The following is a 27,818-nucleotide window of genomic DNA, read 5'->3' as shown; positions in this document are numbered from 1 at the left end:
TAAAAATTATCATGTATCTTTCATAAAAGTTTAGTGCATTCAATGGCGTTCCAATATTTTTAAAATATATTTTAAACTAAGTATAATGATTTTTGACGAAAATATAAGATATATGTAAATATTTCGATTAAATTTTTAATAATTTTAAACACGTTTTTATACATCGTGATCGTCATGCGTGCAACCCATTTTCTACCTTCTATCTCTTTCCCTCCTTTCGTTTGGTCTGTCCCTTTCTGAATGAATCGATATAATTATCTAGGAGTCGCCGCAGTAACCGATCTAGACCTCCATTACAAAAATTCAGTTTTTTCTTGAGTTTATCAACACAGAAAAGAAATGGAATGTTGAAATAAATATATTTCATTCGCAAATTATTGTAATCAATTGAATGTCATCCAATATTTTAGTTTAAAATGAAGTAGTTTCTCCAGTCATACAATGTAATAATGGCGAATAAGGTAATGTTATACTATTTGACTCACCTCATTTCTATTTGATTTAGTGGTTTCATCTATTTTTATTTGCTTATAAAAAAAATATGAAGAGTTTAACTTAAATATTAAATAAACTTCGAATATTTTTGCGAATAATTGGAAATGGGACGTTTAAAAATGAATTAATAAAATTATGCAAAATTATTGTGAATAGCTCATAAAACATTTTTTATCGTTATACTTTTTGAAAAAATGAGGATGTATTTATAAAATTGAGTATCTGCTATTTGTACAATTTTGACCAATGTTGCAAATATTTTTTAAGATATTTCTTAACGTGCTTCTTTTTGTTCTGAAATGGATCAATTTTCAGTACAATTTCCGGAAAAATTTAAACATGAAACTTCATAGTAATGAATACCTCGACAAATACAATAATTGAAAATATTAGCACATAAAAAAATTTGTGTAAAAATAACCTACAAGTTTTACTTTCAGTGATTTGATTATCTGGTACTCGTTATATTCATGACTTGCTTTTATAAAACTGGTATTTTACGTTACCAAAACTCATTGCAATGGACTTGTGAAAATGTATTAAAAATCCCCCAATAAAATTTTTACTTACAATGAAATCTGATAAGCTTGTAAAAACGTTATATTAAAGCTATTAAAAACTTAGTTTAATTTGTTAAGTTTTACAATTGAGTGTTCAAATTTTGCATAAAGAATAAAAACCCTTTAAAAAGAGTTTCTAAAACTTTGTTGAAATTATCCAAATACCATAAAAATTGATCTGAAACATCGATAAATTCGTCAAACAAGCTGCAAATGGGCGTATCACTTGGAAAGTGAGACAACGATGTTTCTCAAAAGAAAATTATCCGAAATCATTTTTATTTAAAAATTATCTTTCATATTTTTAATTGAATACTACGTGAATGAAAAATGGCCTGGTATTTTTCTTTCACTCTATCGCTTGAGTTATTCATTTATGTACGAATGTGAGACTTAATATCCTATTTACACCTAATGGACAACAGTTTAAGTTAATAAAATAAATGTTTTATAATTTTTTATAGATAACGTTCAGAAAATAATTAGTCACTAGAAAAGAAATATTAGAAAAAAAAAATTAAATTAAATCTTAAAGTATGCCCTATATTTTTCTCGCACGTTAGTTATGATCAAGGAGCGCGTGTCGCGCCCCGAATGATTAACTATACCAGGGTCTTGGGTAGATTTTTTTAGGACACAGCGTTGAAAGTTGTGCCGAAAATAGGCTTTCCATAGCCTGTGCTAAGTTCAGGTTTATGCTGCTTGTTCCGAAATATACGTAGCACGTTTTGGTGCAATTGAATGATATTATTATCGCGACATACATATGATTGTATTTTCACACAGTGCCACATAATTTTTTCTTTTTAATAATTTGGCAAATTAATTTTTAAACGTAAAAAAGAACTACCACGTGTATTTATGACATTTGTACAGACTAGATAAAAGTAAAGCGCCTGAATTCGGATCCTACTCTTATCTATTGATAAGGCATCTTAAAATCAAATGAAAAAACTTTCAATTTTCGGAAAGCTGCTTTTTCAATGCATAGGCAAACAAGCATCTCAGGGATAGTGTAGCAAAAATCTCTAAACGCAAGCAACATGTCAACACTGAGTCGTTACTAACGCTCCAATAAATTGAATATCTGCGTTTATTGAAGCATTCAACACACTTTCAATAATGTACTTTGTTGAGTTAAAGTAACGACATGTTCTTCACTTATTCTTCACTATTGATTAAACTTTTATGTTATTTTCTTTCTTATAAATAATTACGAAAAAAAATCGTATCGTGCTTGTAAAAGGGTACCCACATGCTTGTCCCTTGTAGTCTACTACCTTGATCAAAGCAGATAATCTAATTAGGTCAAATAATTATTTCAACGAGAGACCAAGTCTGTAGGCTAACATTTTTATTTTCGAACACATCTTTTGAGATTTTCACTAAATAATTATATAGAACGGGTGTACGTTAACTACACGCATGTCTTCATTTTATTTGTTTCTATAAAATCCACTTAACTTTTCAGAAAAATATGAAGTGGAATTTTCAGAAGGCGCATTGGAAAATTTTAATTTTTTCCTGAATTCGATAACTCTGTAGTTATTTACAAAGGTGATAAATGCATATGATAATGAAGCGATAGAACTATCATTTGTAATTTGTAAAATTTGAAGTACTAGATCAAGAGCTCTGTGACGGATTGATAATTAAGCCAAGCTTTATAATATGCTACTAATCATTAAAAATTTTTAAAATCGTCAACAAAACATTTAATTTAAAATACATTTTTTACTTTTCAGGACTCAAAAGTCAAGCGACCATTCAAGGTATGGGACAGTTGGAGGAACGTACGAAAAGGTCTAGTAGTAGGAAACTATGAAGAACTCATTTTGAAAGGTAGGCCGAAACCGCATTGTTTCTCATTCGGTGTTATAATTTTATTTCCAATCGACGTACATACTTAACTAACTAATTTATTATTAGAGAGGGTACACATTTTTCTGCAATTTTAAACTTGTGACTATTTTGTTGCATTTTTTGTCAGGAATGTACTTGATTTTGATAATATATCATGAAAACTTAACGTACATTGAGTTTTCAGGAAAGGAAAAGCTGGGATTGACTTCAAATGAAAAAGTATCGTTGGTCCTGGAATCTGATGGAACGCAAGTAGATGATTGTGATTACTTCAAAACTTTGTCAAATAACACCGTTTTGCTTCTATTGCGAAATGGGGAAAGGTGGAGCCCAACAGGAGTTGACGTCATACGTGCTGGTATGTCATTGTATCTTTAAAAGACAGGACAAGTCCATGTATGAACAACCTGTCAGGTGGGGATCGTAAATCTAGTCTCTAATTGTAGATTGAATTATGAATTGTGGTGAAAATTGAAAATCAAAACGAACTATAAGATCTCCACCCTCTAAAGGTTAATGCAATTATGTTCTTTGCATTTTGTATACTAGCGTGCAAAAAATGCAGGGTACATGATGTAATATAAGCAATTTTTATTGTAAAAAATGATTTTTTACTCATCTCTTCATATTCAGCTATTTCAGCTATTCCAAAAATCGTCTGCGAAACAATTTACGCATTGGAATTACACGATGAAACACCATCTTGGAAAATCATGGATAATAAAGGTCGAGTCACTGTCGTATTACATTGGGACCAAAGACTTACCACATCAACGCAATCAACAACGAAAACAAATGATTGCAGTCAACTTTCCAAATACGCTTCATCAGCAAAGACTGATTACAGTACAAGTTATCGGCCTTCGTTGATGCTGCAAACAAGCTTAGACAAATTTAATTACAATAACAAATCACCAACTTGTTCAGATATTATAGGATCTGGATCTCATAGAAGCAGTCCTCAAATTACTGTTATAAATCACGATGATATTATTCATCGAAATTGTATGAGCTCGAGTGAAAGTTCCTATGTTCCAAGCCATCAACATGGACAACTTATTAGACAAGGAACAAGTTCAATCGACAGTGCAACCATTCACATTCATAATGCCGAATGTTCCAACCATATTCATCAACCTATTGTACGAGTAGGCAGCCCGACAAATAATGCCAATAGCATCGAATGTGATTTTCATTGCTGTGCTCTTCACGAAGAAGGACGTCGCATTGCAGTACATAAATCAGTTGCAACTTCGCCTATTCAAGATCCTCAAATTCAAAACCCTCATCACTTTATTCCGACGACTTCTCCTCAGCCAATGAGCTCATTATCTGACGGAACTCGCAGGCAAGGAATGATGAAAGCTCATGTAAGATTTCGCGATACATTATCTGATGAAGAATTACATCCGAACGTATATTCAATGAATCAAAAACATAACAAAGTCGTAGATCAACCAGAAAGCTCAGAATCAGAAACCGATAATACCATAATGGAAGATGAAATTGTTACATCAGAGAAATTTTTATTGCTAATCGATCAATTAACTGTTGATCAAAAGCATCACTTGACAATCAAAGATATAGGTATTATTCTTGAACGTCTCAGTTCAAAAATTTTAGACGTTGAAAAACTTGAAAGAGAAAGTGAAAGTGAAGATTGTTACAATTGGACAATTAAAGCAGTTATAAGAGGTGAAATACTCCGAGAACTCGGCGTAATTTATAATGGAAACTATTATGCCATTTCAGAACACCCTGGATATAAAGAAGAATCAGAAGAAAATATTGAAGATAATGAAAATGATGAAGAAGAAGAAGAAGAAAACCGAATTTAAATGAAATGGCTAGTTCCAATTGTTACAGATTTTACAAATATTCAAATTATTCGTTTTGATTAACGATACATTACTCAGAAAGATCGTATAAAAAAAAGCAATTATCATTTTTATTCATATAATAATTTAAATTAAATAACAATCGTATATTTTAATTTTGTACAATCAAAAAACGAACTGAAAAGGATACCAAGGCCAAAGTAAAAATTAAAATTTTCATAACTTTTCTGATTTGAGACTTGTACTAAATACTCTTCCAAGAGTCTCCAAACCAGTAACAAAGCATAAATGGACTTTATGGATCACAAACGTACTTTACAAGGACGCTCATGGCACGCAGGCCATGAAGCACACTATTTCAGCAAGAGTATATGGATTACTTATTCTAGATCATTATAGATACAGTATAGATATAACAGAACAATCACAAAATTCAAAGACTTGTTACTTCAACCTCGTAGCGTTGGAAAAAAATAGTACCACGAATCTATGATGATCTATGAGCTACTATTGTCGATTATAAGCGGCAATGTATACTTCTTGCCTGAATATAATGACGAATAAATTAAAAAGCATGCCATAAATACTAAGGGTAAATATATCTTCACCAGAAATGCTGCCACATCCATGGTTAATCTACTTTTGCCAAAAATATACCATAGTATAAAAGAATCGGAAATGATAATTGATATATTCAAGCGTAGTAAATGTACTTTTGCTATGAGTATAATGAAAAAATAAAAGTCTTTATGCAGCCACGTGAAAAAGTATTCTGAAAAAATATTAGAAACAAGCTTGAAAATTTCTACTTTTACCTTGGTTTCATAATTGTTATAAAAACAAAAAAAAGAAACCCAACTTGTTTAAATTTGAATTATAGTTCAAAATAATGAAATTTGAAAATATTTAAAATGAATATGTATGAAATAACAAAGAAACGAAAAAATTGTAATTAAATGAGATTAATTGTAGAGTGATAAAAATCTTTTATTAAAAATATAAGCATCATGGTTCAAAACTTAATGATATAGATTATTAGATAGAATATAGATACAAATTTACAAGTTGTAATTTATTTCCATGAAATGCTTGTAAATGAAAATGATTAAAATCTTAAAACATGTATTGATATTCGAAAAAGCACATTGCAGAAATAAAACGATTAAACTCCTTAAACTTGAGTAAAATTTGTGAATCAAATAATTCTCTAAAATCCAATTTTCAATTCTTTAAGCTTCACTAGAATAATAACTGATTACTTTTTTGAAAAATTCTGAATTTCTCAATTTTATTAATAATATTCATTAGCAATTACCTTTCTTCTCAACAAAAAAAGTAGAAATTGTGTGTGCGTGTTTTTTTTCAATCTAAACTATAAAGTTCTTCACTATACTACGAGCTACTTGATTACCTTCCAAAAATAGTCCGGCCTCGGTGCATAAGTCTATATAAACCGTGATTTTAGTTAGACATCCCCATTACACGGTGTTACAAAAAACATTTTTTCACTTCCTCATATCGTCTTGATTTTTTTTTGTTCGGAGTCTCTTTCAGAAGAGATCCACCAAAGCCGACAATGTAGTTTGATACCAATTTCAATTTAGTCCCTTTAAAACTTGGTTTGCAGGTTGCGCCACAACTAGCAGCCGTTGCATTGCGTGACTGTTGTTTTGTCGCTCAACAGGTGATGAATTCCCCACAGCTCTTCCCACGAATCTCAGCCTAGAAACTCAATTGTGTCATACAGTGCTCTTCAGGGAAACCACATCCCTCAAAGACGACTTGACATAGATGCTTTGTGATCTTGGAGAAAATTTTCTACTGCAAACGCATATCAAATAGATACATAATATTAGGCGAATTTAGTGAATTCTAGTTAAGAATCCAGACAAAAAATCCATTCAAAAAATTCAGCCAAAGAATATAGTCCAAAAATCTCCCCTGAAAATCCGTGCTGAAAATTCTATCATAAAAATCCAGCTAAATTCCAGCTAAAATTAAAAAAAATAGATGCAAGGAAACTGAGATGTGTACCACCGAAACTTCTTGAAAATTAATGGTTGTTTTGTTGGGATCATAAATGGCAATACATTGCTACGCTCACTACAATTAAATGTTATCGAAAGTTTCTATTCAAAAGCTCTCGACCTGTATATTGTATTTTTTATGGGAGACGGGGCCAGGAATCGAACTCCAATCTCTCTGGTGCCTGGACTACCGTGGGTCCAACTTAATTTTTTTTACTTTTGGTATGGATTATGACATCTGGCGGTGACTTCCAAAGCTCGTCGCTGATGAGCTTATTAATGGACTTCCCTCTCTACAGCTACCTTACTACATCACACACTTATTATACATCAGAATCTATTTTTCGGTCACTAATATATTTTGTTAATTAAAAAAAGGATTATGTGACGATAAAACATTTTTTCATTTAAAGTTGGGTCGATACTGGTCGCCAAGAATTGCAATGTAGGATTTGTTACGTTAAAACCACTTATTTTTATTTGGTGCTTTATACCCAAAAGCTTTACATCAATTTTTTGAATAAAAATAAATAATAAAATAATTTAAAATTATTGTAATTATTAAATCAGTGCTATCGCTTTATATTCACGCAAACTCGAATATTTTAATGCACTACAACTGTTAGTAAGTGCCTATATAGTTTTAATATTATTCATTATAAATTCGTAAAAATGTTATGAAAAATTATAAAAGTAAGAACTACTATTTGTTATGAAAACAGGAATCAAATACAAGCTAAAAAATCATATAATACTCCTTAGTTACAGCTATCAAGCTTAACTCTGATTTTTTCTAAAGTTCGCAGCTCTTCTTTTCAAAAATCAGCTGTGTATTAGCAGAACATTATTTCCTACTCTTTAGTTTCGTGATCGGGTTTGTTTTTACGTGTATGCATAATAAGTAGTAGAATTGTGTGTAGAGTTGAATCCTATATTATGCATTTCATTGTGTATCGATGTTTAATAGTATGATTCTAAGATACCTATTTATGTGCAGATAGAATTATTCAATAATTCAATATTCTGAGTTTCCGTCTGCTTAAATGACAGCGATTAAAGCTTGAATATTGCGAGAAATTATTTTCATTGTTATAACTGTTTGACTTGAGCTTTTTCAAAGAATTCAGTTGGTGCTTCTTTTGTATATTTTTTGTAAGCTGCCACGAATTGTTTACTCGACTTTTACATATATTAAACAGAAGCACGTTTCTGTACATTTTTTAATGTAAATGTGCCAGTTTTCTTCAATTGCGTCGATATAGTGCATAGACTGCATAGTATACCTTTTTTATGTAAGAATCTCTTGAAATAATACATGATATTATTGATACTAGAAGTTTGTTGATAAGACCGTCAATCATTGAAACTCTTAACATATTATAACAAAATGTTTTGAATCCTCTTCACTTAATAGTAATTTTTCACTCAAAACTATACAATTAAATAGTGTTGACATTCTCACACATGAGATGATACTTTTTTTTACTGAAATTACGACTAAAGCATCATTTTAATAATAAAATTAAGATTCAATTATTTAAAAAATTAAAGATAACCTATTTCACGCAACATTTTATCATTGAAAGATGTTGATTATGAGTTTTGATTCAATAAAAAATGTTGACTATAAATTAAAATCCTGTGAAAGCATTAATATCACTTTTATCTAAACCAAGTTTTAATAGCGATTACCGAGTAGAAACATCATATAAACAATCTGACCATCAAAATTTTAACAGATACTGGGTTAACTGTTTATCTTCTGTACAAAAGTGGAATATCAATTTCAGTCAATAAGTAAAAGTCTAATTATCTTTGAATTATAAAACATTATGAAAAAATCTTCATACTGATATTAATTTTATATGCATTATAAATTTCATGTTGACATTTTATCATATTCATTTACAATTTAATGTCATGTAAATAGATCATCAAATAACATCAATTTTTTTGAAACTATAACATTAATTTGTAAAATTTTGAATTCTTATGATTAGAAATATCATGCTTTTTGTTAGGTCATCCATCCTTTGAAAGAAGTTGAAGGATGGGCAATGCAGGCAGCAATATAAATTCCCACGGTAGTGGTGGTGTTCCTCATCGCGAAGCTCTTCATCGACCTAGTAAAGAACGTCCTACACTTTCATATTCACTGAAGGATTCGAGTTCTGGACGAGCAGAATTCACATTTGCTCAAAAACCACTTGTCTTCCAGTCTTCAAATGATGAGGATGAGCCTAGTACTTCAAAGGTACAGTTTTATGAATTTTAATAAAGCTCTAATAATTTGGTACAAAACTAATTCAGTCTAGAAAAAAATTTTTTTATTAATCAACTCCAAAAGGGTTATTACAGTAAAAAATATTAATTAAAATGAATTATGTTTAACGTTATAATTCAAGCAAGCTGATGTGAAAGAAGAAATTAATTTCCATGGAGCACGTCCCCGATCTAATACAGTTTCTGAGGGTACAACTCAACAAGACAAAAAGACTTTGCCAACTGTTTTCAAATGGGAAGGTGGTGGCAAACAAGTATTTATAAGTGGCACATTTAATGAGTGGAAAACATTGCCAATGGTCAAAAGTCATGGAGATTTTGTAACCATTATTGATTTACCAGAAGGTGAACATCAATACAAATTTTATGTTGACGGCGAGTGGAGACATGATCCTTCTTTAGTAAATATCAATTTAATTAATTTTTCTTTCTATATTATGGTTTACGCTGTAAATAAAAGAGTTTGATAACGGATCATAAAACTTCTTGTTGTTGATTACAGAAAGTTGTTGACAATGGTATGGGATCTAAAAGTAATTGTGTATCTGTAAAGCAATCTGATTTTGAAGTTTTCCAAGCACTAGCAAAAGACAGCGAAGGAGGAATAAGCAATGCCCAAGCTGATTATGGTCAAGAAATACCTACTAATAAACCATGGGAAAAAGTCTCAGGTCCTCCAATCTTACCTCCTCATTTGTTGCAAGTTATTCTTAACAAAGATACACCGCTATCGGTACAGTTACATTCTGGAAACATTATTATCAGAGTAGTCTATGCATTATAATACAAAATTTATTTTACTTACAGTGTGAACCAACTCTTTTACCTGAACCAAATCATGTGATGTTAAATCACCTCTATGCCCTTAGTATTAAGGATAGTGTAATGGTGCTCTCTGCAACTCATCGTTATCGTAAAAAATATGTTACAACCCTACTTTACAAGCCTATTTGATGGGAAGTAACTGAAATCATGACTAGTTACAAAAAAATTATGAAAATATGACAATGATAAAGAAATATTGCCATGAAGTCATATGAAAGCTACCCACCAATTAGATGAAGTAAAGTTATGCCATAAATGTTAAACAATAATTGATGACAGCTAAATTATTGAATAGTAAATGTGATTGTAATATATTTTATGTATGTATACTTTATTGAAATATTAATATGAAATCATAAAAACCAATTTTTTGATAGAGACTAAAATATAATTTTTTGGATTGTAAACAAAATAGAGAAAATTTTTTTCTCTTTGAAGGCTTATCTTAGATTATTATTATCATTTTCATCAATAAAGGCATACGGAGGCTCAGATCTTGTTCGTAAAAAATAAGATCCTTTTGCTGATTTATCAACATGTTCTCCCAATAAAGTTGTGGATGCATTATCACAATGTCCCTGCTGATATTCATCCCAATTTTTACATTTAAGAGCTCTCAAGCCATATTTTGAGTTAATACTTTCTGCGAAATATTGATATGACCTTCCATGACTACAAGCTTCTACAAAATAAATTATCACATCATCAGTAAATTTGTACTTTTCAAAATATTTGATTTAGAAGAAAAGATTTAAGTATGTACCAATGATTTCTGGTATGCAACAGCATCCAGGTTGAACAGCAACACCAGCATTTGGATAAAAATCAATATTTCCAAGTGGTTGCATGTATCCAAGAACTCCTCCACATGAATGAATAATGTCAACGAATTTAGCGTCATCAGGTGATAATCTACCTTTGTCTGTTTGGAATAAATGAAAGCCTGGTAGAGCGGGATCTAGTCCAGTTAAGCGTCCTAATTTACCATGTTTTACATTTTCACCAGTATTGCCTCCAACATGAGCTCCTAATGAATGACCTGTAAGCAAAATGGTCTAATCCTTCACTATCTATATTTTTCATAGATTAAAAATATGAAAAACTAGCGCATCTATTAATTAGAAAAAAATATTTTCGATACAATGATTAGAAATTATCGTTTCGGTGACAGGATAGTAATACGCAATATTTTGAAAGTTTTCAATTTCTTGAAAAACTGAACTGGTTTAAAAACAAGTACACGTTTAAATGAACGATTGTACAAAATTGAGTGCGACAGATAATCAGTACAAAGTTTTCAAAAAACTTGATGTGCTCAAACACACGCAATGCAGTACATACCGATAAAGTGGATGCTATCGGCAGTTAAAGCAGTTTCGCGATGTAGAAAATCAATGAACTCGGCTGTAAAAGCGCCTACTTTGGCCGTATTATGCATAGGGCCCAAATAAAATGTACTCGCTGCCATAGGCTCCCAATTGACGATAAAAACATTGTAGTTGCCATGTTTTAAATATTCTGTAAAAAAATTAAGATAAAAAATTAGATAAAGGGAATGTCGTTGGCGTACAAATAAAAACTTTTAAAAGCATTTTATGAAATGCTTTTTAGTCTATACTTTTAAAAAAATAATACGAATTTCTTTTTTTCGGAAGTTTATGCCATTTCGAAAGGTGTTCAATACAAATCTCATAAGTTGAGTCTAAAAATTTTCAATTTTCGCTATTGCATTATTTACTTTAAAAAAGCAGTGCAGAGACCTAAGAAACATTTAAACAATTATATTCTTGTACTAACATTGGCGCAATAATTTTCAGTCAATTGAAATAAAGAATAAGGGTAGCAGTGAATAAAAAGATTTGTTAATGCTTTAAATATAAAATGCCCACTAAATTACCTTGTTTAATATTCACCACGCTTGCACTGAAGGCACTCGACTTCCAACCATGAGTTATGAATTTTGTCGGTACTTTTGAAGAGAAAGGTGACTTTTTCAGAGTTTCTGTATCGTTCAAATCAAGTAATATTGGCTGATCTGGATTATATCTGCATTTAAATATACAATGTTAATTATTTAGTTACTGTATTGGAGTTTCAACGCGTGTTTAGTACGCGATTGACACGATGAACTTCATACTTGTTTGTACCTCGATTAATGTTAACAATTTTACATTTCAACGAACTTGATTATTTCATACCGAGTGTATAGTAGAAAAGTTATTGGCTTTGCAAAAATGGATATAAAATCTTTTGGTGGTTCTTCATGACCCTTCAATACTGCAACTTGAGGATGGCCGTTACCGTCAGGCATAAAAATCCAATCTTCTCCATAACTGTCGTATTTATCACGTAGACCATTATCCCACGCTATACTCAATTTCAAAATGTACAAAGTAATCGTTAGTCGTAACATTTTTCGTGGTAAAGTAAATTCAATTTTTAAAAAAGTTTGAATTTCTTTCTCTCTTTCAAATAATTTGAAAATCTAGTTCATAAATGCTCAAAAATTTTGATGCAGCTCTAAAGGAAGAAATGATTGATAAAAAACAGAACTAGAGTGATGGTAAATCAGCTAATGATCATAATTTGAATTTTATTTAACTTTGAGGTATCTCATATAACAAATTCTCAATGAATGTTTCGTGAATACAAACTATCACGATCAATTATGAAATTTTGTTAGTTTTAAATTACATTCAAAAACAAGCGCGCAACTAAATCTTTTTAACCGAACCCGCTTCCTTTTATATAAATTATTAGACGTTTCCAGTCAACCGATTTAGATTCGACTTGTTTAGTTTACTAACAGTATTAAAATTGGTATTTGTTATCTGTTTAACAATGTGAAACGAATGCACGTACGTAAAAATTATCATGCGTTAACGTAATTAACTAGATATGGCTTTTCATACCACTGGTTTACATAGATACGCACAAAATCGCGCATCACTTACTTCCGTTCTGCGATTGAAATGATTGTATTAAATAGACTCATACGTTATTTTTATTCATTTACATTCTTCAAACGTACAAAGTCACGAAAAATAGCTATAGATAGAAAATTCGAATCTCAAGTTTAAATATTGACCTTCATTTTCGTTCACATAACAAAGATGAATCGTAGAAAAATGCACGTCCAAGGCTTTCTTATTCGTATGTTAAAATCATAAATACTGTGGAATATCCGTGCTTTAAGCTCTTTTCTCTTTCTGAAATTGAATGATGAAAGGGATAAAATTGATTGGAATCAAAATTTAATGACATTTAAAAAACGAAATAAACCTACTTTTATTTAATGTGTCCAAGCCATTCTCTCCATCACCATGAAGACCCACAAGTGGAACATTAGGAAATATACTTTTAAAAACAGTCACTTCTGTATCTTTCATATCCAAACGTGCACAGCATGCAAACATAAAAGCCACAGAATATTTTTTCAGTTGAATATTAGTTTTAAAATTTTCTAACTTTTCTCTCATCAGATGCTCTTTGCAGCAATTATTTTTCAATACAATAGAATAAGATTGTAAAGTTGGACTGCTTAATGAAATTGCAGTCCACAAAGGTTTTTTTTTGCATACTGAAGTTTTGTTTACTTGGCACAAATTCATCCCTACACATATTCCACCCCAGAGAGCAATACTACCAGGCTTGTAACTGTAAAAGTTAATAATTTTGTTAAAAATTATTTAAGAAGTTTCAAAATTTGTATTTTAATATCAGTAACTTGCCTCTTTTTTAGTTTGTTCATCACAGTCTGACTTACATCATAACCATCTGATGTTTCTAAAATTATGATACATTTAGATTTTTCATCTTCTCTTGGTAATAAGTTGTGTACAATAAGATCTAAATGATTTTCAAAGTTGGATAACAATAATCTACTTTCATCTAATTGATAAATATGTTTTTCTAATTTTTCAAATTTGGGTAAAAAAACACCTACACTCAATCCCATTTCTGATGAGATCTTTGTTTCATTTTCTACAATGTCATATCCTCCAATTGAAATCACATCACTGTTTGTTGGTAAATTTTGACAATAACAACCTAAAGCCACACAAATTATTTGTTTATTACATAATTTAAAAATAATAGGTGTGATGAGGAAAATTTTGATAAATTGTACCATCAGGAGTCCATTCATTTTCTTCTTGAACTTTAGAAAAAATCAATCCAATACATGGCCTAATTCGCAAATCAGTACCTATGGATTTTGCGTCATATAGATTATTTACATTTATTTTGTTTGATCTATGAAAATGATTGACATGCATCAGTGAAACTTCAGGATTGTTTCTTATGATTGCTTCATCATTAGCAGCATCTCTCCATAACCTGATGAAAAAAAATTATTTAAGTTGTTATCACTTGTTGATTTTTTAATTAAAAAAGATGTAAAATGTAGGCTAAAACGAAAATTTTCAAGTACGATTCATCAGATTTAAAAAAAATGTCTTTCATTAAAAAAATTAAAGTTTTTATTGTTTCATTTTTCTGTATGAATCCTCAAAAAACGTATTCGAAAATGTTTCAGCTTTTGCCTTGATTTTGATATGGCATTAATTTTTTGAATGCGTCACCTGCAGGTAGAGACAACACTGCACAAATCCCGAGTACTCAAGAATCGAAATATTATTCGTAATACATCATAAGTTAATATAACTGGTTTTTGTTCATCTTTATTTTGGTTTCCAACTTCCTTGAGGTTAGGAGGAGAGTTAAGTTTTAAGTACTTTGAAGCCGGTTCCATGATTGATGTTTATCAGTTTTACACATTTCCAATTCTATCGGACTGACATTCGCAAATCGCAAGGTTTACGATTCTCCGATTATCTTTGCGCAGGTCGACGTCCGTCCATCTACACAGTACACAGGTTTCCACCACGGTCGTGTTTGTACTTTGTATTCTGGTGCGCAGTGTGCTGACCTGTCTGCTATCGGGCACAGTTACATGCAATCAAGAATCTCCGCAGTCAAAAATGTGCAGTCGCGGTGCAACAGGCAACTGTATAGGCATTGTCGCGGGCAGAGGATTCTCAATGATTTAAAGTAAAAACTTGTCATCAATGGGATCATTGATTATTCGTGGTCCTTTAACTGATAAATCTAATAAATTAATGAAACTAAAATTTTTAATAAAATCATCGGTATTTTGAACTCACTTTATGAAATTAATATAAAAAGCCAATAATTAATTTTGATCATTCGCTGACAATAAAATTCACATTAAAAACTCGCAACAAAAAATCCGTGCAGAAACTAATTTTACCGGGTACATCTGAGGAAAGAAATAATTTAGATTTTCTTGGATTATGTAAGATTTATTAAGATAAATAATCAAAGCATGTATCGTCACTTACATCGATGTAGTGCATGGTATTTGAAAAATTAAGGCGTTTCACTGATTTGCAGATACATATATTTATAAATACTTGATTAAATCCTCACTCGCAAATTGTCTTTTGCATATTTGAATTAATATCTTCGAGTGACGCGCTCTTCCTATATAATCCACGAGAAAAAGACAGAAAAAAGCGAATAAAGATCTGCGAGTAAAAGGCAATTTTCGACGGATGCATTTCTTTATTTCTCTTTGAATGGAACTCTTTTCGATTTGACTTTTACATTTTATTTGTTATCTATTCATGCACATTTAACAAAACACGTATATGTGAGCGCACATACACAATATATGTATCTATGTTTTCTTCTTTCATAAATAAACATACATATATATGCATTAGGTTTGAATAATGAACACGCAAAAATGTATTACAAATTAATTGTTGCATATTCAAACACTAGTGGTGTAAATAATTGTAATTATAATACATCAAGCACTTCTTACCCGATATATAATTTTAAGTTTTAACGTCTTTTTTTTTTGATACTGCATCAAACTCAACGCATTATATCAAAAATCGAAAATAACTTGTTCAAGAAATAATTATTACTCTGAAACATTCGAACAATGGTAATAAACCTATCGTATAGAGTAATCAATAAATATACAACAAGTCAAAACATCAAATGCAATGATCAATTATTATGAACGCGTAATAATTGAGGACTTAAACATAACGGTCATATTTCAAAAAGTTATGCAACAAAATGAATTTTTTCATATGGTACCAAACCATGTATCAAGTTTTCTTTATTCTTCGTTTTTTTACAATATAACACATCTTTGGATAATCAACAAAACAACACAGCATGTTTTTTATTTTTATTACTGTACTCGTACACATATTTGTGTGATTATTACGTCAACAAATCTCTTTCAAATGATGTTCACAATATGCATTATAAAAAGAAAAAATAATACAATATGAAAATACACCAGTAGTATTATACATTTTGTCATGAATTACTTTTTGGAATCACGCAACTTTTTCATACAGTGACTCGCAAGTTCAGCTATGAATTTATAGAATGAAGCACCACTCCGGCGCCTTTCAAGTTAATTTAGTAAATTAACATCTATTCGGATAATTTTTTTCATATAATATAAATACCAATATATTTGTAGACATCGTGCATATATAGCATTATTATAACAATAATGTTAAAACTTTTTGCTTTTCTACAAACTAAATAAGGATAATCATCAAAAACCTATCAAACTAACATTTATACTTTTGCATTTGATAAATTTTCAATAAAAATACACAACAGCACGCGTTGGACTAGAATATTATTATTAATATTATTATTATTTTTTATATTATTGTTATTTTTAATATTAATATTTATTTATTACTATTATTATTATTATTATTNTATTATTATTATTACTACTATTATTTTTATCATTATCATTAGGTATTTTTAGGTACTAGATTAATTTTTTTAGTATGAACGCGCGCATTTCAATACGTTCCGAATAGAATAAAAATAAAACTATACATTTATTTTACTAACATTTTTTATATGTACAATTTTAGCAGTCTTGGCAACTAAAAAATCTACGATTATTTTTAAGAAAAATTAGTCTCGTATGGCAAGGATTTGCGATAAATTACTGCCAGAAATACGCGGCAGGATTTATAGCATTCAATTCTTCTTCACTATTTACAACCATACTATTGAAGTAGAAATACATTTGGAAATATAAAAATTTGTGAGAAACTATTCGTAGAATTTCTTGTTCTGTATAAAAGTTCAAAAAGATTAATCTAGATTAATCTTATAACAATGTTATGTAATAAAAAACTTAAAAAACTTTTGTGCCAAGCTTTTAAAAGAAAATAAATATTCACATCAAATTTTCCATAATTGTAATACATTGGTGATACATCAATTATATTACGTTATACAGAAAAGAATCTTTCCTAATTTTAATGGAAAAAGCGGTCATGTCATGGAAATTAATGAAGATTTAACAATGTACTTGAATAGATGATGAATAAATTTTCTTTCAATTTTGATCGCATGGCATGCATATATTCAAATTTTGTAAAATGTTCACTAATTATATACTTGAGTTTTTAAAAATCGGTACACGAATACTTGATTTTTACTTTTGTTGGAACTGGAACCATGCAAATTCTTTCGTAAATTAAAACTGACACATGCTTTTTTCAACTTTTAAATATTCACATAATGAAACTACTGAAATTCATTCTTAAGTGAGTAGCCGTTTTGCACTGCTAATTTAATGAAAAAATGTACAATTGTAATCTCTTTTTAGTTTTAAAATATCATCGGTAGAAACGTAGTTTTTATTGCAATTTAAAGCTGTTCAATAATTTTCAATTGCGAGCTTTAAAATTAACTTTAATAGCTCAAAAATATGTGACTAAATTGATTTTGGAAGACCAAGACTTCCATATTTTCTTTAAAAACATAGTTTTTTAATTATTTGGTATGAAAAAAGTAAGAGTTACTTTTTTAATCTCTATTATAAATTGGCTTTTACACGAAAATCTAACGAGGAATTAATATGTTGTTCTTAGTTGGTTTTATTTAAATATTAACATCTTTTGAATAAATTGACGCTTTTCTTTATTTCGGTTTCGTTTAATTGTTAACAATCGTAAAAAATGTAAGGGATGACTGCAAATACTTGTTACTACTAAGTTATTAAAAATTGCATTTGCTATTTACACGAGAGCTCAAGCATCCGCTAGTTTACGTGTAAACTTGGGAAATTTGATATATTTGGTCTAGTCGTACGAGATAAAATTCAATTAAACTCAAAACGCTATATTATAAAGAAATTTTGACGTAAATTCAGTTGTCACTATCGGCGTAATCATCGCTATCACAACTATCGCAGTGCGAGTTGTTGCTACTGGTACTGCTGCTAGTACTACTACTGGTACTGCTGCAGTTATTATTTTTAGTATTACTACCGTTATTGAGGCAATGACCACCTTTTATACTTGAGCCCAGCTGTTGTTGGTGTTTGGCGCAATTGTGGCCCTCGTGATTGTAGTCATTATGTGAGTAAATCATATTGAGTTGATTATCATCGACCGATTCACCAACTAAAACGTCTAAGTTTGGCGAGTAAACATCTCCAACTGCGGACTCATAAACCCTGAAAAACAAAAAATAAGAACTGACTATTGGAACTATACTTTTTTTTTTTAAATTAAATTTAAAAATCTTGGAAGATGTATGCTTTTCCAAATGATTGAATTAAACCGATTCTTAAAATTTTTAATCTTACAGTGTTATTGATTAAATTTAGTGTATAAGAAAGTATATTTTTTGAACTTTTGACGGAATATTGAATCCACGATATGAGTGAAAAATTTCAAACAGAAATGTTCGAAAAACCCAAGTATGTGATCGAGCCCATAGGTCACTCTGTAAAAGTGCTTGAGTGCAATCATCAATTCTTTCAAACAAAAGTAGTTGTATAATACTGATTTAATTAAGGTCAAACCTGGTTGGTTTAATCACGTACTGTGGATTTTTGATTTTGTTCAAAGTTTTAAATAAGTGTACCAAATCTAGGCTCGGTAACTGAAACTTTTTTGTAAATGTTACATCAGAGAACAAATGTAAAAATATAAAAATTACCATAAAAAGCAAAATAATAAAAAATTAACACTCAAATCTAAGGGAAAATTACTCTTGAGAACTGTTGCCTCTTCTAAGAAAAAGCAAAAATTATCAATTTTGAAAATAGTATTAAAAAAGAAAAAAGTAGGGCAAAATCATAAACTAAAATCTTGATTTAAAGGTATATTTGAACTCTTAATATTTATCTAAAGATTCTTAATTTGAATCTTAGAACAACGTACGAAAAAACCCTCACTCTTACTCAGACTTTGAAGTCCTGCAATATTACGTTAGAAACACAAGTACACAACAAACAAGGTGCAAAACACATAATTATTAGTATCAATAACAAATCTGTAAAAATTCCACATAAAATATTTATAGACGGAAGTACAACTTAACGGAAACAGTACCAATGGTCTTGGTGAATGAAATAGAGTAATAACAAAATTGATCCTATTATTTTATCACGTGAGTATAATAAAAGATTACTCAAACAAACTAAACTTAAAGCTATGTTATTAAAGAAATAAAGTTAGTTAATTTGAAAAGTTAAAGATCAACTTATTGTCATGCGTAAAATCAATAATGTTTTTTTTTACAATTAAAAATGTTTACATGCATTATTTATATTTACTTACTTAGCTGTAGATGATGGTTTCTATTCATCATCACACAGCCTGTAACAAACGCGCATAACATTATTATAAAAAAATCGTTGAAATATTTTATGATAAAGATGATAAGAGTAATGAATTGTTGAAAGAATCAATTTGATACGAGTCGTGTCAAGAAAAGCATGAGCTGTCTTTATGCTTCATTAAAAAAATAAAGCAGTTGAAAGTAATGTTTTATGAGTATTATGTAAAATATTCACAAAAGATGTTTGTTTTCAATGTGAATACATTTTTTACAGAATCAGCAAATCAAGGAGATAACTTGAATTTCGGTTGAATAAATTCATTTATACAATAGCTTTCTTATGCCTTTAATGAGATATGTCATGGCTTCAGTGTACTGTACAACATGCTTCAGATGTATTTTTTAAGTTATTCTAAGGAGAATTTAAAAATCTTCAAATATACAGTCAAGAGAAATAAGAAATCAAAAGGCGTCTATGAAAAAAACGAGTAGCTAGCTAAATTAAATATGCAACAGATATATATTTTTAATTCTGAAGACATTCATACAAAGTTGAAATGTAATAGTTCATTAGTATCAGTGATGCGTTAAGATAAAATAGATTTGATTTTTATGTTAAAACTGAATAAGCGCGTGATAATTATGACTTTCACATGATAATACATGATTACTATTAAGATTTATTCAGACTTACGTTCGATCATTTTGGTCATTCCCACTTTCTTCCGCTACCAAAAGTTCGTACTCTTCTGCCGCAAAGCGATCCCAATCGGATAGCTTAAAAAATTAATTTATTGAAATATTTTCCTGAAACATATAGCATGAAAGAACAAAAAAAGAAAGCTACCTCGTGACCTTCCGCATCATGGTCCCTAGCTGATGCAAATGGATCTCTTTGCTCGTGATCAAGATATTTTTCGAGATTAAAGAAAGTATCAAAAAATATTGATGTCATTTTACACCTTTTTAAGTCACTCAGTGATATTTTGCCAGGCGATTTGGGCTTGATCATATCCAGCATCTAAAGACATTCAAAAATATCAAATTTAACTTTCTATGTACAATGACAAAATAAATCATCATTGGTATTGTGCAATATGCTAACCTGACATAGGCAGTCTTCAAAGGGCAACGTTTCTATTCCGATAGCTTCCATCCTATGTAACTGCTCTTCGTAGAAATACTCCAATTCATACATAGAAAGTAAACCATCTCCATCTAAATCCATGCACCTAAACCAATATTCTATTGCAGTTGGATGATTTTTATCCTCTTCACTTAACAAAAACCAAACGAATTCGGTATAGCTCATTTTGTCCTCGGGATGCTGGACACCATTAGCGCTTTTAACGCCCCTTGTTACTGCTCCGCTAAATATCCGTTCAATCATACGCGTTGATAAAGCTAAAAAGTAAAAAAAAAGGTGAACCATTGAATTATAATGATGTAATTTTCAACTTATTAAACAGTCATAAATTTTCTTTCTTTCTTTTTTTAAAATTTTAAATTAATTACAAATTTTTAATACTATTAGAGAAAAAATTCAAAGTAAGCCAAAAAATATACCATGATCGTTGTGCCTTGTGAGATCCATTTTGTCAATGAAAAGATCATGGTCACGATCAAGCTCCCAAAATTTACAATAAATCACGTAGAAATGCTCGTAACTAAAGTAAGCAGTAACTTGGTTGATATCTTCCTCGTGTTCCAAAACAGCTATTATCGATAGTAAATTACTTCGACGTAACTCGGCAACGCTGATTTTGTCACTCCAACTTCTATTCACGCAATAAAATATTCTAGCGATTACCTGAAAGTTTATTGAAATATTATTCTGATTTGAAGAACATTCAGACAGCATTATTTTTGTTCAAATGAAAATTAATTTCCAAGTAAAATAGAAATTTTGACATTATTTTTCAAATTGAATTTCGCCATGTTATGGTGGTATTTTATTATCGAGATATATAGAACGGCAATTAAACACATGCTGCGAAAATGCAATGCAACTGACTGGACCAGGCGAGTACCTTTTTGTTTTACAATATCTCACTAACTAAAAGACCAAATCAATATATTGCATAACAAGTTGCATAAATAAGTTGCATTTTGACATAAGTTTATGAGTGTACATGAAAAACTCTAAAATTTTTAGCCAAAGCATCTATACCATTGATTTGATCTTTGCATGCACTCAATTGGATTTCTCAAAGGCGTTATCGTGTAATTGCTCAGTTGGCAGATGTACGTTTTTACTTGGGATGAAAATTAAGAAAATATTATAGAACTAACCGTATGCACGTAACGTGAATGAAACTCGGTTGCTTCTTTGAGGAAAGTCAATCCCGGATGCGATTCAACAACGTCCTGAATCAAAGGTATCAAGTCAGCCGGTAAAATGTGAGGTCTCTGACCTCTCGTGACGATGCGCACAAATTTGCTGGCTGCGTCGTGATTCGTATTTGTCAATCTGCAACATAAATTCAGCGTTAACGTTTTACTTTCAGTCGTACACGGGTTAAAGAATGAACTTACTCTTTCCAGAAATCGAGAAATTCGTTCATTTCAATGATTCCATTGGTGTCTCCGCCAGAAGCTAGGAAAAGAGGTATCTTCCAGTACAAAGGTAGATCGCAAGCCTAAAAACCATAAATTTGAGAGCTTAGCCCGATTCGTAACTAATAAACTTTATGAGTACGTTTTTAATTATTCTTATTCCTCGTTGGAAATTGAAATATTTTATACAAATTGTTTTTATCTGTTACTATTTTGTCAATGTGAGATGGTACTAAAGTGACAAACGGCGAACTAATATTGGTCTACTGCAAGCTGTGAAGTTTTGAGTGTTTGTCGCGCGCGACCCTGTTGTGTTAGACAAAAGCCAAGTGCTTCATTCTTAACAGAGTAATGTCTGGCATACCTTGGTAATAGTGTGAAACTGGGCGCGCGAGGCTCGATGACCCGGAAGACTTTGAAAAGCTGCTGTGATACGAGCAAGAGTCGCCTCGAGCTGGGACACCGAGGTCGGTTTGCCTCCCGGGAAGTAGAATCTGTATACAAAAGATTAAAACATCGATTACGATATACATATATTTCATGCTTCGAAGCTAAGCTCGATCGCGCGAGCGACTGCGAGAAATAAACAGCTTAGGTGCTCGTGCGAGTTTTTACCTCGGTATGTGGACGTTTCTGTTGGCTTTGACGTGTCGCTGGAGCGTCGTGTGCGCTGGTAGGCTTTTCGCTGGCTTGCCATTCTCGTGATTGTAAGACTGTAAAAAACAACGTTCGATTATTTTCCAAGCCTCTTTGTTGCATTATGCAAGTTTGTCTTTAATACGTCCAACTCATTGAAATAGAGTCCTTTGAGCTTGATTTTCTGTCAATTTTTCGAAATTTATAATTGATCGATGCATACAACACATTTTATGTTACATGCTATCTTTAAAAAAAATTGATGGACCATGAAATACAATTAATAATGCTCGAATGTATCAACCTTAAGATGGCCAGTTCAATGATCTATTGTTATTTCAACGAATAGGGTTACATACCGATGAATAAGGTCGCCAACTATATTATGCCTGTATTTTCATATCATTCACGCAATATTCAAGCAATATTCTTGAGCGATGATAGAGAGCTCAAGAGCAAACTCGCTCGAGTCATTCTCATTGACAAAATACAGAGACACGAGGCCCAATTGTGAAGGCACAAAGACAGATCGAGCCCAAGTACCTTCTCTATAGCTACAACATCACAAGTTTTTAAGCACGACCCGAGCCACGAGCAAATAAGCATCGCATTCGGGCAGTCCAGAGAAAAATGTGAAATGATTACCCAGTGGAGAAGTTAAAAGATCGACTTGATTTATTCTCGGTTGGCTGCTTCGCCGCAGCCCAAGCCCAAAGGCGGTGCGTTCCTTTAACGAATCGCGAGAGAGGCTGCAGTCGCGAGAGCCGCATAGCGCGCATAAGTGCAAGTCTTGTACGCGAGTATCAAGGACACGATATCCTGTTTTACATTATCTCCCGCAACAGCGTATCATACTTGTGCCGCGACGTACGATGCTCTGTACACACACACATACACGTACACATGATACGTGGCCTATGTGTACCTGATGGTTTCCGCTCGCGAAAGATCGCGATCTTTATATCTCTCGCACGTCGAGCATGTAATGTTCATAATTTTATGCTACGATTGCCTTGAGACATATTTGTCGCTTCTTTTTCGGCAGGGAAAGTGGATGGTTCTCCGCTTACATCGCAGAGCACCCTCGAGCACCAAACATTACCGAGCATGGCATTCATTCTTGATACTATTTGTTATTCAAGACCTTACATGTTATCTATCTTTTACATTTAAATCAAGGTTTATGATTATTTTCAAATTTTGACGGTTCGAGTCTGACGCAGCAGGTAAGTCGCCCGAAGGTGACTTGCAATCATCCAGGATGTAAAAAAAACACACACGATATCATTTGCAACAGCTTTTGAGATAATTCGAAAAACAAATCATTATGGTTTGATCGACTGAATTTATCTCGCACGACAAATAATTATAAACTTTTATTCCAACAAAAGCAATGCTTCGAATAAAAATAATAATTTTGTAATTTTTTGCGTATATACGCCGAGTTGGCGTATATACGCGTCAACGCTTGCGCTGCGCAGCAATGAAAAATTGCATCATCAGATCGCGACGATGATACCATTGATGACAATGAAAAAAAAAGGAAGGCGAAGAGACAACAACTGCGAATCAGTCGTTCAAAGCAGCATGAAAAAGACGCCAAGTAAGGAGTGCACACCGAGGTGTACGAGCGTCAATATCAAGTCTTGTGTGTTCAAACGGACGGCATTGAGGAACTACATGTGTAGTATTACACACGTACACGCATCACGCTTGAGGTAGCGCAGTTTATCCATTAAATGACGACAGCCCAAAACCGCTCCTTTTTTGTTGCGTGCGCCTATTTGCTTGAATGGATATTATTATCGAGCGCCGTTGATGATTGATAATTCGTTTTCGAGCTAACTCGACGTGGAAACTAGCGCGATGCATTGCACTGGTGGGCAGACAAAAATGTCTTCACTCGTTGCAGCTTAAAGCACATTTCAAAACAGCAATTAAATGTAATTTTTCCATAATTTGTTCAGGATTGCCAAAAAAAATTAAGAATGTTGCTGACGTATGATAATAAAATCACCGATACAGCGGCTATGAGTTTCAAACTAGACTCCAACAGTGCAGCAATGCAGAAACTGAGATAGAAATAAAAAATTGTACATCCGTTTTCAGAGACTCAAAGTGAATATTGTTTTATAGCGGTGACCTTTGCTTCAATGCTCTTATATAGGAGTAGCGCCAGAAGAAGGCAACAATAGCAATATCAGCGATGGCTAAAACGATGCATGTTTCTGTAAGCGAGAGAGAGAGAAAAAACCGTTAGTCTCTCGCGGGCGCACTGCTTACATTTAGCTGCATATTACATAGGTATGCATGTGTGTGCACGAAGCTCTTAGCTTTGCACATACATTACATGGCTAGCCGTGTATAGTCTACTTCTCAAGTCTGAGATTTCAATCATCTTTGGCAAGAGCTGGTGCTAGGCTGGGGCACACATTGCAACACAGACTTACAAGAGAAAAATATACTTCGAGAGAGAGGAAAAGAAAGATGATTACCAACACGCTCGCTGAGAATGTGTCCTATCGCCTCTTTGCTCGCAAGCTGACCTATAATCGGCAACACGCTAAATCACGCTTTGATTCCAAACGATCCAAGCTTTCTTGATGCTCATGCGGAGAAACGATAAGCTCGAATCATCGTCAAATTGTGGCAAACGATCGCATCTACTCTATCTAAATACGTCTGCTTATGTAGGCGTTTGAAATAAGAATAATACGCTTTTTAAACATGTAATAATGATGCAGCTGTAAATAATAATTCGCGTTTAACGAGCTAACGTGCGCTCGTAACAAGGCCAATTGGATCATACTACTTTTTCTTTGATGAAAAATTGAGATCTGACTACCGACGCATCATTTTTTCCCTGTGGCACAAAAATAACTGCGAAAGATAAATGTCGTTAGCTGGAGCGTAAAGAGGACATATTAACACTTAAGCGTATACGGAACTACTTACTGAGAACCCGATGCATCGTATAATTTTTGATTTTCAAACTACATCGATGAAACCAAAATCAAAGAGTGAATACAAGATGAACGAGATGGAGCACGTGTCGAGAAATGCGACTCGATCGTCGAAAAATAACAATCAGTAACGACGATTATTCTGCAGCAACGTAGAATATAAATTGAAAAGACTAGTCGCTCACCTCACGGCAATCATGCACGCCATACATATCTTTTTGAATGGATAACAACGCATTCAGACTGGCTCAAAATCAATTTATTATTACGTTTTCAAGCTTTGCGTTGTTTATCAATCTTTCTTTGATTGGTCGAGCAATCAATCTCAAGTCATTAACTGAATAATGCGAGGACCGCAAATACTCAAAAGAAAATTAAAACAAGTAAAAAGCGATGAAAAGAAGACCCGGCAGCGTGAATTGTTTCACATTACGAAAAACAACATTCAAGAGTTGAACAGTATTATAATTATAAATGGTACAGATACGTGGATGCTTTGCAAATAAACTTGTAAAATTGACAGACACAGAAGACACGTTCATTTTTTACGGTCAAATTAGGCCAGCATTATCCATCGCTCAAAACGTGTTAATAAGCTCGACTACTTTTTAAGAGCTACTGTTACCGATGTAGCTTCGAGGAGTGAACTGGTTTCTTCAAGGTTAACATTTTAGTTTTTGATTTTTTTTCTTTGCGAATTTAGCTGATTCTTGCTAGCTTCAATCAATGAAATTTTTATACTTGAAAAAAAAGAAAACGATTGCTTCAAGTATATTAACGACATTAAATAAAAAGAGTTCCCATCTATTTGTACCTACGGTATTGCACTGGCAAGAGTGTAAAAACAGTAATACATTCGGTTGAAAGAAAACAAGCGCTTGCTAGCATGATAAATAATTGAAAATATCAGTATTACCGAGCCATAGCCGGCACATTGTTCACGTTTAGCATTTCTCATGCATGAAAAGTAGTGGGATTTGTTACTCCCTGAATACAAATGAAAGTATAGATAGCATAATAGCAAATATTTTAATTATAAAGAATAAATACATTTTTAAATAATATATTAATTTCACGATGAAATTAATCACGCATATCAATGTAAATAAACAGACATTCAGCACGTGCAAAAACAGCTGACGATGCTCTTACAGAATGACCCGATGATTGAAATAAATGATTTAATTAACTTTTGACGGAGCAGGTGATAAGGCATCTTTGAATCAGACAATAGTGAAAACAAACATGAAGTGTTGTTGATGGAAACGTGAGATCATACATAGAAACATGAATTAAAATCTTCATTGTTAATGTAATCAATCTAATTGATGATTATCACAATTTTCACATTAATGGCAGTAGTTCAGCCTTTTATTTTCATTTGTCAAACGATAGAAAAAAAACGAACGTATGCCTGAATCGGCATCAGCTGAACCCATACACGTGGAGACTTAGTCGAACTGTATTACCAATTCGAGTTGCAGGGCAAAAAGTTGCAAGATGAGTTCAACAAACTGGGAGCAAAAAGAGAAAGTAAATCTACCGCAGTTAGTTTTCTACCCCAAGGTCGTCGATCAAAAAAAACAACCAGCTGATCGAGTTCGTAATCTTTCACCAACACCGTCGTATCGCACTCGCTAAAATGACGAGACGCGAGCGTGAACCTACACATTCGATCGAGGCTTTACAGAAACAATCTATTTCATTCAAATTCCATGCGAAATCCATAGAGCAATAAAAATTTTGAACGATTGGACTATCTTAAAAACTTGTTATTGCATGTATGCGCTACTCGAATCGACAGAGTAGAAGATGACCACAAACGAACAATGAATGTGTCAATATTGAACGTCAACACATGTATGCACACACAAGTTGTTTTGTTACTTACTTCCTGAAAAGTGTCATTATAGTCGTAAGCATTGCTGCGGCATGGGTGGAAGAAAGTTATGTCTATCAATGTCGAGTTATCTAAGATATTTGTAACTTTTTGGGCTTTTCGTTGATATTTAGGTGGCTTGAGATCTTTTGAACGCTATAAAATTCAAGAGGAATTTTTGACCTACTTACAAGTTTATATAAAAAGAATAGATACATAATAATATTAAAAAAGGC

At 32.0% G+C, this 27,818-nt stretch overlaps 5 protein-coding genes across 13 annotated transcripts in view; 2 read left to right on the top strand and 3 right to left on the bottom strand.

Annotated features, from left to right (window-relative positions):
- Positions 1-283: 283 nt before the first annotated feature.
- LOC106648543 lies at positions 284-5,614 on the top strand. The gene is made up of 4 exons (XM_014365494.2): positions 284-461; positions 2,801-2,897; positions 3,103-3,276; positions 3,552-5,614. Exons 1-4 carry the CDS (start codon positions 450-452, stop codon positions 4,754-4,756), a joined length of 1,488 nt encoding a protein of 495 aa, XP_014220980.1. The 5' UTR covers positions 284-449; the 3' UTR covers positions 4,757-5,614.
- Positions 5,615-7,083: 1,469 nt separating this feature from the next.
- On the top strand, positions 7,084-10,267 carry LOC106648539 (5'-AMP-activated protein kinase subunit beta-1). Of its 5 annotated transcripts, none has more exons than XM_014365486.1 (5): positions 7,084-7,228; positions 8,805-9,037; positions 9,189-9,467; positions 9,569-9,799; positions 9,874-10,267. In XM_014365486.1, exons 2-5 carry the CDS (start codon positions 8,834-8,836, stop codon positions 10,018-10,020), a joined length of 861 nt encoding a protein of 286 aa, XP_014220972.1. In that variant the 5' UTR covers positions 7,084-7,228; positions 8,805-8,833; the 3' UTR covers positions 10,021-10,267. The 5 variants fall into 5 exon arrangements, with proteins under 5 accessions (XP_014220972.1, XP_014220973.1, XP_014220971.1 ...); XM_014365487.2 differs by lacking the exon at positions 7,084-7,228 and adding an exon at positions 7,242-7,408; XM_014365485.2 differs by lacking the exon at positions 7,084-7,228 and adding an exon at positions 7,658-8,075.
- Positions 10,268-10,299: 32 nt separating this feature from the next.
- On the bottom strand, positions 10,300-12,315 carry LOC106648507 (pancreatic lipase-related protein 2-like). The gene is made up of 5 exons (XM_023458478.1): positions 12,090-12,315; positions 11,789-11,937; positions 11,233-11,409; positions 10,655-10,930; positions 10,300-10,573 (listed from the first exon to the last, which is right to left on the bottom strand). The coding sequence occupies exons 1-5, from the start codon at positions 12,302-12,304 to the stop codon at positions 10,332-10,334; spliced, it is 1,059 nt and encodes a 352-aa protein (XP_023314246.1). The 5' UTR covers positions 12,305-12,315; the 3' UTR covers positions 10,300-10,331.
- A 149-nt stretch (positions 12,316-12,464) lies between these two features.
- LOC106648561 (F-box only protein 22-like) lies at positions 12,465-14,889 on the bottom strand. The gene is made up of 5 exons (XM_014365518.2): positions 14,475-14,889; positions 14,021-14,229; positions 13,623-13,941; positions 13,178-13,548; positions 12,465-13,100 (listed from the first exon to the last, which is right to left on the bottom strand). Exons 1-5 carry the CDS (start codon positions 14,642-14,644, stop codon positions 13,039-13,041), a joined length of 1,131 nt encoding a protein of 376 aa, XP_014221004.1. The 5' UTR covers positions 14,645-14,889; the 3' UTR covers positions 12,465-13,038.
- Positions 14,890-17,881: 2,992 nt separating this feature from the next.
- LOC106648660 overlaps positions 17,882-27,818 on the bottom strand; it is a 30,832-nt gene continuing 20,895 nt past the window's right edge. For 3 of the 5 annotated variants that reach the window (XM_014365727.2, XM_014365726.2, XM_023458477.1), the window contains exons 3-12: positions 27,595-27,738; positions 22,720-22,817; positions 22,469-22,598; positions 22,084-22,187; positions 21,841-22,018; positions 21,115-21,358; positions 20,654-20,952; positions 20,396-20,569; positions 20,243-20,325; positions 17,882-18,436 (exon numbers count right to left, since the gene is read on the bottom strand). In XM_014365727.2, the coding sequence (XP_014221213.1) occupies positions 18,127-18,436; positions 20,243-20,325; positions 20,396-20,569; positions 20,654-20,952; positions 21,115-21,358; positions 21,841-22,018; positions 22,084-22,187; positions 22,469-22,598; positions 22,720-22,817; positions 27,595-27,738 (1,764 nt within the window). In that variant the 3' untranslated portion in view covers positions 17,882-18,126. Of the gene's footprint in view, positions 18,437-19,547; positions 19,587-20,242; positions 20,326-20,395; positions 20,570-20,653; positions 20,953-21,114; positions 21,359-21,840; positions 22,019-22,083; positions 22,188-22,468; positions 22,599-22,719; positions 22,818-27,594; positions 27,739-27,818 lie in introns of all 5 variants that reach the window. The other 2 variants (XM_014365729.2, XM_014365728.2) reach the window with 2 other exon arrangements.

This window comes from Trichogramma pretiosum, unplaced genomic scaffold (genome assembly GCF_000599845.2).
Source record: "Trichogramma pretiosum strain Unisexual culture from Peru unplaced genomic scaffold, Tpre_2.0 scaffold69, whole genome shotgun sequence".
NCBI lineage: Eukaryota > Metazoa > Arthropoda > Insecta > Hymenoptera > Trichogrammatidae > Trichogramma > Trichogramma pretiosum.
This window is presented reverse-complemented; position numbering and strand designations above follow the sequence as displayed.

Bases quoted from the DNA above. Each gene is read 5' to 3' on its own strand.
- LOC106648543 (XM_014365494.2), top strand. The intron at 2,898-3,102 runs GTAGGCCGAAAC...TTGAGTTTTCAG, and splicing joins TGAAGAACTCATTTTGAAAG to GAAAGGAAAAGCTGGGATTG. The intron at 3,277-3,551 runs GTATGTCATTGT...CTTCATATTCAG, and splicing joins AGTTGACGTCATACGTGCTG to CTATTTCAGCTATTCCAAAA.
- LOC106648539 (XM_014365486.1), top strand. From the start codon at position 8,834: ATGGGCAATGCAGGCAGCAATATAAATTCCCACGGTAGTGGTGGTGTT. The intron at 9,038-9,188 runs GTACAGTTTTAT...TTATAATTCAAG, and splicing joins ATGAGCCTAGTACTTCAAAG to CAAGCTGATGTGAAAGAAGA. The intron at 9,800-9,873 runs GTACAGTTACAT...TTTTACTTACAG, and splicing joins ACAAAGATACACCGCTATCG to TGTGAACCAACTCTTTTACC.
- LOC106648507 (XM_023458478.1), bottom strand. From the start codon at position 12,304: ATGTTACGACTAACGATTACTTTGTACATTTTGAAATTGAGTATAGCG. The intron at 11,938-12,089 runs GTATGAAATAAT...ATTTAAATGCAG, and splicing joins ACTTTTCTACTATACACTCG to ATATAATCCAGATCAGCCAA. The intron at 10,574-10,654 runs GTACATACTTAA...TTTATTTTGTAG, and splicing joins TTGCATACCAGAAATCATTG to AAGCTTGTAGTCATGGAAGG.
- LOC106648561 (XM_014365518.2), bottom strand. From the start codon at position 14,644: ATGGAACCGGCTTCAAAGTACTTAAAACTTAACTCTCCTCCTAACCTC. The intron at 14,230-14,474 runs GTGACGCATTCA...TTTTTTCATCAG, and splicing joins AGTGTTGTCTCTACCTGCAG to GTTATGGAGAGATGCTGCTA. The intron at 13,549-13,622 runs GCAAGTTACTGA...TAACTTTTACAG, and splicing joins ATGAACAAACTAAAAAAGAG to TTACAAGCCTGGTAGTATTG.